The 9534-nt window shown below is 44.9% G+C and overlaps 2 protein-coding genes across 2 annotated transcripts; both read right to left on the bottom strand.

Annotated features, from left to right (window-relative positions):
- Window positions 1-304: 304 nt before the first annotated feature.
- On the bottom strand, window positions 305-4183 carry LOC115127159 (galectin-1-like). The gene is made up of 4 exons (XM_029656800.2): window positions 3969-4183; window positions 2905-2984; window positions 1917-2088; window positions 305-1032 (listed from the first exon to the last, which is right to left on the bottom strand). The coding sequence occupies exons 1-4, from the start codon at window positions 3981-3983 to the stop codon at window positions 886-888; spliced, it is 414 nt and encodes a 137-aa protein (XP_029512660.1). The 5' UTR covers window positions 3984-4183; the 3' UTR covers window positions 305-885.
- Window positions 4184-7202: 3019 nt separating this feature from the next.
- Window positions 7203-9314, bottom strand: LOC135574948 (uncharacterized). The gene has a single exon (XM_065027072.1). The coding sequence runs from the start codon at window positions 9312-9314 to the stop codon at window positions 7203-7205; it is 2112 nt and encodes a 703-aa protein (XP_064883144.1).
- Between the last annotated feature and the right edge of the window lie 220 nt (window positions 9315-9534).

Below are 9534 nucleotides of genomic sequence, written 5' to 3'. Positions count from 1 at the left end.
TAGGAGTACACCAGGTAGTATTCTACTCACAGAGGGCTATTCAGGAAGTCTTAACAGTGTTTGATCTGATGAAGATGTGGTTTTGTAGAGTCAAGGTGAACCAGCAAGACACACACGGAACATTCCAGAGAAGTGGGAGTCACTCAAATGGATTGATTTTCTTTAAGCTATATATCGAAAGCCTTGAAGCTTAGGAGTTCAACTTTGGGGACAATTATATTCTAAGAAAATAAGATTTAAAACTTTTTTTAAATGTATGGAATAGGGCTACAATGTTATCCTGGAACTAAAGACACGGCGTTCACTACTTGAAGATGCTGAACTTTATTGATAACATGACATGCGTCCATTATGTTTTACTTCAATGTATACAGAAAATAACATTGGGAAATCATCGTAAAAATTACTCCATGCTTCTGGAGTCAACGGCTATTCTGTTGTTGACCCAATCTGTCGACATGGTCAGTCATAATGTAATCATTTGGGCTACTACAGTATCAGAATACATTCTTTCTCACCAAAACAAGTAAAACATTGACTGATATTTCATCCGGCCAAGATGTGTGTGTGTAATACATCTGTAGTTGTAAAGGAATGTAATTAGTTGACAGTATCCTAACCTCGTCCCCAGTTGTCCCTTGTGTTTACTGTTTGTCAGAATATTGTGACAACAAAACGTACCATGGTCACCCCATATTTCCATTTACTATTTGATACAGGCCATTGATCCGGTCTTTACTGCCCATTGGTCTAACTCTATATGTAGCCCCACCCACTTGCTTGTGTGTCATTGGGCCGGAACGCACCGGAAATTGGAAGACAAAACGAGACAAATTGGCCGTGCCGTTGTTGCCAGGCTACACAAGGTGGATATTATGGGTATCTTTAGTAGATCTTAAAGGCGGTGAGCTTTAAATCCCCTCTGACACGAACGTAGGTAATGACGTCCAGGACGGAACGGTTGGGGAATTTGATCTCATGTCCATTAGGCATCTCCACTTCAAACAGGTCTCCGGTCAGCTTCAGGACAATCTGAGAGAGAAGGGAGAGAGGAAACTCGTCACTATGACAACACATGGACTTACTCTCATTGTTACATCACTATATTCTACGCCTAGTTCAACTCTGACTTGACTAGTTAATTAGAGGGTAAATACATTTAAAAATACATTTTTTGCCCAAGATTATCCATTCATCTAGTAATTAAAGGCTGTACTGATAATGCAGTCAGTATGACAGAACTCATAACTACACTGAATGCAGTCAGTACGACACAACTCATAACTAACTACACTGAACAATGCAGTCAGTACGACAGAACTCATAACTACACGGAACAATGCAGTCAGTACGACAGAACTCATAACTAACTACACGGAACAATGCAGTCAGTACGACAGAACTCATAACTACACTGAACAATGCAGTCAGTATGATAGAACTCACAACTAACTACGCTGACCAATCTTAAAGGGATAGTTCAGGATGTTGACAAAGCCCTTTATCTACTTCCCCAGAGTCAGATGAACTCATGGATACGGTTGTTATGTCTCCGGGTCCCGTATGAAGATCTAGGTAGTGAATCGCCCAGTATGACAATAGTGAATCAGCAAAAAAAGCATTCTAGTCTTCATGTACAGCTAGCATACTTTCAGTCTTTGCGCTAAGCTAGCGCTAACACAAGTTAGCATTGGCACGCAAAACTACCTTTAACTTTCGTCATACTGGACTCAGAGACATGCAAATGGTATCAACAAGTTCATCTGACTCATCCCTTTAAGAAATACCACAATGACATTCTCAAATATTATATTTTCATTTATTTAAACATTTGTGTATATATATATATATATCCGGGACTAACGTCCTCCTTCGGTCCAGTCAGGAATCTCTTCCCATCCCAACAATTGTCCCACCTTGAAAGTAGAACCCCTTTGGAGGCCACTGTGTTTCTCTCTCTCCTCGTGACCCCAGCAGCCGTCCATCTTTGAGTTGCACACAAGCACAGCACCGTCCGTGTCATCCTCAAAACGTGGGTTGAAGTGCAGTGCCAGGTGATCTTCGTCACAGCCCAGATCTATCTGGAACCTTGAGGTTCGTTCAAACAAGGGAAATAATTAGCTGTCAAAATGTTGTTTTGTGCTAAAGCCCTCAAACGTTCGGTAACATTAGGAAACAGTCCGAGAAGGGTAGTTGTGAGGCGAACGTAAGTGTCTGTTTTGGGTCGAAACTGCCGATACAAATAATCATGTGTCCATGTAGGTTTTCTATTGCATGTAGTAGGAATATAAAGTCATTAGCAGTATGACCACGGCTGTTTGTTGTTATAAACCAACATTTTGGAATGTTCATTCAAATCGTTCAACTGAAATCGTTGCTAAGTAACGTGTTCGACCCAAACAGAACCCTTCTTGACCTCACCTCTGGACCTGAGTAACAGGAAGTCACATGACAGATCATTCCAGAAACCCCACGACACGTCTGCACTTCTCTGACATGAATTGGTTTCACACATACAGTATACAGTTTACTACATACACTATACATACAGTATACCACACATACAGTATACTACACACACACAGTATACCACACACACAGTATACCACACACACACAGTATACCATACATACTGATGTGTGGTATAGTGTATGTGTGGTATACTGATGTGTGGTATACTGATGTGTGGTATACTGATGTGTGGTATACTGATGTGTGGTATAGTGTATACCACACATACAGTATACCACACATCAGTATAGCAACACTAAACCATTCTCCATTCTCTAGTCTTTAGAACAAACATTTGTGGAACTGTTGGTTTGTTTTTCAACTCTTCTTCTAAAATAATGTGATGGGTTCTCTGCATGTGACTTCCAAACCAGACCAGTTAAAGGTACGTACCCCTTCGCCTCAGGCAGAATCCTCCCCTCCACTTTCAACTGGTCTCCAGCTCTCAGCTTCACATTCTTCAGCTCAAGTACCTGTTATGAAGAAGCGTATAGTTGACCGTCTTTGAACGTAAGGTCAAAAGGATAGTATTTTATTAAACGTGTCACGTTGGGTTTGCTTCATGCCATTCCATCATTTATCTCTGGCTTTGTAATCACAACTTACAGTTTATGTCCCATTAATATTGTATAGTAATGTACATAATAGTATCCAGTGTCACACCCTGACCTTAGAGAGCCTTTTTTAATGCCTCTATTTGGTTTGGTCAGGGTGTGATTTGGTGTGGGCATTCTATGTTCTGTTTTCTATGTTTCTATGTTTTGGTCGGGTATGGTTCTCAATCAGGGACAGCTGTCTATCGTTGTCTCTGATTCAGAATCAGCTGTAACGGTTTTCTTCCACTGAAGGAGAGGAGGACCAAAATGCAGCGTGGTCAGTGTTAAACATGTTTAATGTAGACGATAAACGTGAACACTACAAAATAACCCCCCCCCAAAAAAATAAATAAATAAGTGAAAACCGAAACAGTCCTATCTGGTGCAATGACACAAAGACAGACGACAATCACCCACAAAATATCCACAGAACATGGCTGCCTATATATGGTTTCCAATCAGAGACAACGACAGACAGCTGCCTCTAATTGAGAACCAATCTAGGCAACCATAGACTTCCATAAACACCTAGACCAGAAAACACCCCATAAATATACAAAACCCCTAGACCAGACAAAACCCCTGTTTATTGTTTTTTTTGTTGGCGGCATTATAAATGGGGTGGCAGGGTAGCCTAGTGGTTAGAATGTTGGACTAGTAACCGGAAGGTTGCAAGATCGACTCCCTGAGCTGACAAGGTACTAATCTGTCGTTCTGCCCCTGAACAGGCAGTTAACCCCACTGTTCCTAGGCCGTCATTGAAAATAAGAATGTGTTCTTAACTGACTTGCCTAGTTAAATAAAGGTAAAAATACAATTCAAAAGAGGATCCACACAAGCACAAAGGTTATTAAGACTTACCATTGTCTTTGCCATGTTGTCACTGGTGGTGGAGGGGAACGAAACAGTCCTGGATCTAGTGTGGGATGGAACGAGACAAGCCTCTATGCTGAGATACACAGAGATATTTAAAAGGTAAGGTCATAAGTCCAGCCCCCTTTCACATATCACTAACTGATTAGCATGATGATGAGGGGGGTCAAGAGGTACTTCCTGATGATTCCATCCACAGATGTTTGATTATCCCACTGAGCCTATTGCCCAATGCGGGGCTTTAACAAGGAGCTTGGTGACTGTATAGACAGCTTACAGTGCTGATGATGTCACGCATACTGAACAACCTGCTCTTTGATCAGTAATCAACTGTGATTGATCAGTAATCAACTGTGTTTGATCAGTAATCAACTGTGATTGATCAGTAATCAACTGTGTTTCAAGTGCCACAATGTTGTAATCAAGTGCCACAATGTTGAGCGAGATAATATTCTTTCCACACACAGGACAATACTATGGTACAATAGACTACTGGATCACACAGGACAATACTATGGAACAATAGACTACTGGATCACACAGGACAACACTATGGAACAATAGACTACTGGATCATACAGGACAGTACTATGGTACAATAGAGAGAGAGAAAGAGAGAGAGAGGGAGCATGGCAAATGTGATGACTGGTTCATGGAAACGATCAGGGTTAGAATCATGGTAATGATTAGGGTTAGAATCATGGTAATGATCAGGGTTATGGTCCACGGTAATGATCAGGGTTATGGTAATGATCAGGGTTAGAATCATGGTAATGATCAGGGTTATGGTAATGATCAGGGTTAGAATCATGGTTATGATCAGGGTTAGAATCATGGTAATGATCAGGGTTATGGTAATGATCAGGGTTAGAATCATGGTAATGATCAGGGTTATGGTAATGATCAGGGTTAGAATCACGGTAATGATCAGGGTTATGGTAATGATCAGGGTTATGGTAATGATCAGGGTTATGGTAATGATCAGGGGTATGGTAATGGTCAGGGTTATGGTTTATGGTAATGATCAGGGTTATGGTTTATGGTAATGATCAGGGTTACGGTAATGATCAGGGTTACGGCAATGATCAGGGTTATGGTAATGATCAGGGTTATGGTAATGTTCAGTGTTATGGTAATGAGCAGGGTTGTGGTAATGATCATGGTTATGGTAATGATCAGGGTTATGGTAATGATCAGGGTTATGGTAATGATCCGGGTTATGGTAATGATCAGGGTTATGGTAATGATCAGGGTTATGGTAAAGATCAGGGCTATGGTAATGTTCAGGGTTATGGTAATGATCAGGGTTATGGTAAGGATCAGGGTTATGGTAATGATCAGGGTTATGGTAATGATCAGGGTTATGTTAATGATCAGGGTTATGGTAATGATCAGGATTATGGTAATGATCAGGATTATGGTAATGATCAGGATTATGGTAAGGATCAGAGTTATAATGGTGGTGCACCAGTCATTTCGTAATCGTTGCCCTCTCGCTGGTGTCACTGCTGACACGGATTGCAAACCATTCAGATCGCTACAGATAAGCCTAGATGATTCATCTGTATTCTTACCATTACTGTAAATTATACTGAAATATATCTTTTAATATTGTATACTATAAAAACAATATTGATGTAACATTAAATACATTCATATTTTGTAGTAAAATATAGCAAAAGGCTTCGTGATCAAATTCATCAGGGATTATTTCTTGTTGAATCTTGCAGAGTTTCTCATTCAAATGTCACCCAGTCCATTTCACCCAGTCCATTTCACCCAGTCCATTTCACCCAGTCCATTTCCCCCAGTCCATTTCCCCCAGTCCATTTCACCCAGTCCATTTCACCCAGTCCATTTCACCCAGTCCATTTCACCCAGTCCATTTCACCCAGTCCATTTCACCCAGTCCATGTCACCCAGTCCATTTCACCCAGTCCATTTCACCCAGTCCATTTCACCCAGTCCATTTCACCCGTCCATTTCCCCCAGTCCATTTCACCCAGTCCATGTCACCCAGTCCATTTCACCCAGTCCATTTCCCCCAGTCCATTTCACCCAGTCCATTTCCCCCAGTCCATTTCACCCAGTCCATTTCACCCAGTCCATTTCACCCGTCCATTTCCCCCAGTCCATTTCACCCAGTCTATTTCACCCAGTCCATTTCACCCAGTCCATTTCACCCAGTCCATTTCACCCAGTCCATGTCACCCAGTCCATTTCACCCAGTCCATTTCACCCAGTCCATTTCACCCAGTCCATTTCCCCCAGTCCATTTCACCCAGTCCATTTCACCCAGTCCATTTCCCCCAGTCCATTTCACCCAGTCCATTTCACCCAGTCCATTTCACCCAGTCCATTTCACCCAGTCCATTTCACCCAGTCCATTTCCCCCAGTCCATTTCACCCAGTCCATTTCACCCAGTCCATTTCACCCCGTCCATTTCACCCAGTCCAGCTCTGGGAATACGTGTCTTCATAAACGATCAGCACATTAAAAACCACTAAATAACAACAATAGCTATGTGCTTGTGTCAACACATTTTTGTGATCTTGCAATACATTTGCATGACTTATATTACTTGAGTAATTTACCTTTTGCATCAAACCTACAATAGCATGAACTCAATTAGACAGGCTTGAGCAGAGACTTCAGCAGGAAATTAGCTGAAAATATTCAATTTAATTCATTAGAGAATACGCACGCTCCTTCAATAAATGCTGATTTAGTTTTTCCTCACATACAGGACCAGAACCAGACAGAAAACAACGGCACATTAATTCATGTTTTACATTTCTTTAAATTAGGTGCAAAAATAGCATAATATGAAAAGTGAATTGGCACTGATTAAATCACAAACCGTTGTTTGTGAAGTTTTTTCATGTGACCTGCATCAGCCAATAACAGACCAGTTGTTTTTTCATGTGACCTGCATCAGCCAATAACAGACCAGTTGTTTTTTCATGTGACCTGCATCAGCCAATAACAGACCAGTTGTTTTTTCATGTGACCTGCATCAGCCAATAACAGACCAGTTGTTTTTTCATGTGACCTGCATCAGCCAATAACAGACCAGTTGTTTTTTCATGTGACCTGCATCAGCCAATAACAGACCAGTTGTTTTTTCATGTGACCTGCATCAGCCAATAACAGACCAGTTGTTTTTTCATGTGACCTGCATCAGCCAATAACAGACCAGTTGTTTTTTCATGTGACCTGCATCAGCCAATAACAGACCAGTTGTTTATTCCTGTCACCTGCAGTGTCACCAGTTTGTCTGGTAAATAAAGCTCTGTAATTGTTGACAGATGGAATCCAGGTTTGCAATGAGATTGTCCGCTTGGTGGAACGGTGTGGTGGTGGAACGGTGTGGTGGTGGAACGGTGTGGTGGAACGGTGTGGTGGTGGAACGGTGTGGTGGAACAGTGTGGTGGTGGAACGGTGTGGTGGAACAGTGTGGTGGTGGAACAGTGTGGTGGAACAGTGTGGTGTTGGAACAGTGTGGTGGTGGAACAGTGTGGTGGTGGAACGGTGTGGTGGTGGAACGATGTGGTGGTGGAACGGTGTGGTGGTGGAACGGTGTGGTGGTGGAACGATGTTGTGGTGGAACGGTGTGGTGGTGGAACGGTGTGGTGGAACGGTGTGGTGGTGGAACGGTGTGGTGGAACGGTGTGGTGGTGGAACGGTGTGGTGGAACGGTGTGGTGGTGGAACGATGTGGTGGTGGAACGATGTGGTGGTGGAATGGTGTGGTGGAACGGTGTGGTGGTGGAACGGTGTGGTGGTGGAACGATGTTGTGGTGGAACGGTGTGGTGGAACGGTGTGGTGGTGGAACGGTGTGGTGGAACGGTGTGGTGGTGGAACGGTGTGGTGGTGGAACGATGTGGTGATGGAACGATGTGGTGATGGAACGATGTGGTGATGGAATGGTGTGGTGGAACGGTGTGGTGGAACGGTGTGGTGGTGGAACGGTGTGGTGATGGAACGGTGTGGTGGTGGAACGGTGTGGTGGAACGGTGTGGTGGTGGAACGGTGTGGTGGAACGGTGTGGTGGTGGAACGATGTGGTGATGGAACGATGTGGTGATGGAATGATGTGGTGATGGAATGGTGTGGTGGAACGGTGTGGTGGAACGGTGTGGTGGTGGAACGGTGTGGTGATGGAACGGTGTGGTGGTGGAACGGTGTGGTAGTGTGGTGCGGTGGTGGAATGGTGGTGGAACGGTGTGGTGGTGGAACGGTGTGGTGATGGAACGGTGTGGTGGTGGAATGGTGTGGTAGTGTGGTGTGGTGGTGGAATGGTGGTGGAACGGTGTGGTGGAACGGTGTGGTGGTGGAACGGTGTGGTGGAACGGTGTGGTGGAACGGTGTGGTGATGGAACGGTGTGGTAGTGTGGTGCGGTGGTGGAATGGTGTGGTGGAACAGTGTGGTGGTGGAACGGTGTGGTGATGGAACGGTGTGGTGGTGGAACGGTGTGGTAGTGTGGTGCGGTGGTGGAATGGTGGTGGAACGGTGTGGTGGTGGAACGGTGTGGTAGTGTGGTGCGGTGGTGGAATGGTGGTGGAACGGTGTGGTGGTGGAACGGTGTGGTGATGGAACGGTGTGGTGGTGGAATGGTGTGGTAGTGTGGTGCGGTGGTGGAATGGTGGTGGAACGGTGTGGTGGAACGGTGTGGTGGAACGGTGTGGTGATGGAACGGTGTGGTAGTGTGGTGCGGTGGTGGAATGGTGGTGGAACGGTGTGGTGGTGGAACGGTGTGGTGGTGGAACGGTGTGGTGGTGGAATGGTGTGGTGGAACAGTGTGGTGGTGGAACGGTGTGGTGGAACGGTGTGGTGGTGGAACGGTGTGGTAGTGTGGTGCGGTGGTGGAATGGTGGTGGAACGGTGTGGTGGTGGAACGGTGTGGTAGTGTGGTGATGGAACGGTGTGGTAGTGTGGTGCGGTGGTGGAATGGTGGTGGAACGGTGTGGTGGTGGAACGGTGTGGTGGAACAGTGTGGTGGTGGAACGGTGTGGTGGAACGGTGTGGTGGTGGAACGGTGTGGTAGTGTGGTGCGGTGGTGGAATGGTGGTGGAACGGTGTGGTGGTGGAACGGTGTGGTAGTGTGGTGATGGAACGGTGTGGTAGTGTGGTGCGGTGGTGGAATGGTGGTGGAATGGTGGTGGAATGGTGGTGGAACGGTGTGGTGGTGGAACGGTGTGGTGGAACGGTGTGGTGATGGAACGGTGTGGTGGTGGAACGGTGTGGTGATGGAACGGTGTGGTGGTGGAACGGTGTGGTAGTGTGGTGCGGTGGTGGAATGGTGGTGGAACGGTGTGGTGGAACGGTACCATTGGATAGAAAACACTTTGAAGTTTGTAGAAATGTTAAAATAATGTATGAGATTATAACACAATAGATATGGTAGGAGAAAATCCAACGAAAATCCAACCCAGAAAAATATATATATTTTTAGAGCCCATGGTCTTACAATGGAAAGCATAGGGGCATACCCAATTCCAGCTCCCAGATTGCAATTCATATGGCTTCCACTAGGTTTCAACCGTCTTTGTT

This window comes from Oncorhynchus nerka, linkage group LG14 (assembly GCF_034236695.1).
Source record: "Oncorhynchus nerka isolate Pitt River linkage group LG14, Oner_Uvic_2.0, whole genome shotgun sequence".
NCBI classification, from domain to species: domain Eukaryota; kingdom Metazoa; phylum Chordata; class Actinopteri; order Salmoniformes; family Salmonidae; genus Oncorhynchus; species Oncorhynchus nerka.
This window is presented reverse-complemented; position numbering and strand designations above follow the sequence as displayed.

What these genes read in the sequence shown, in the direction of transcription:
- LOC115127159 (XM_029656800.2), bottom strand. An exon ending in ATTCTGCCTGAGGCGAAGGG is followed by an intron (nt 2,089 to 2,904) that starts GTACGTACCTTT and finishes ACGAACCTCAAG; the next exon opens with GTTCCAGATAGATCTGGGCT. An exon ending in AAAGGGGTTCTACTTTCAAG is followed by an intron (nt 1,033 to 1,916) that starts GTGGGACAATTG and finishes CTTCTCTCTCAG; the next exon opens with ATTGTCCTGAAGCTGACCGG.
- LOC135574948 (XM_065027072.1), bottom strand. Translation starts at nt 9,314, where the DNA reads ATGGTACCGTTCCACCACACCGTTCCACCACCATTCCACCACCGCACC.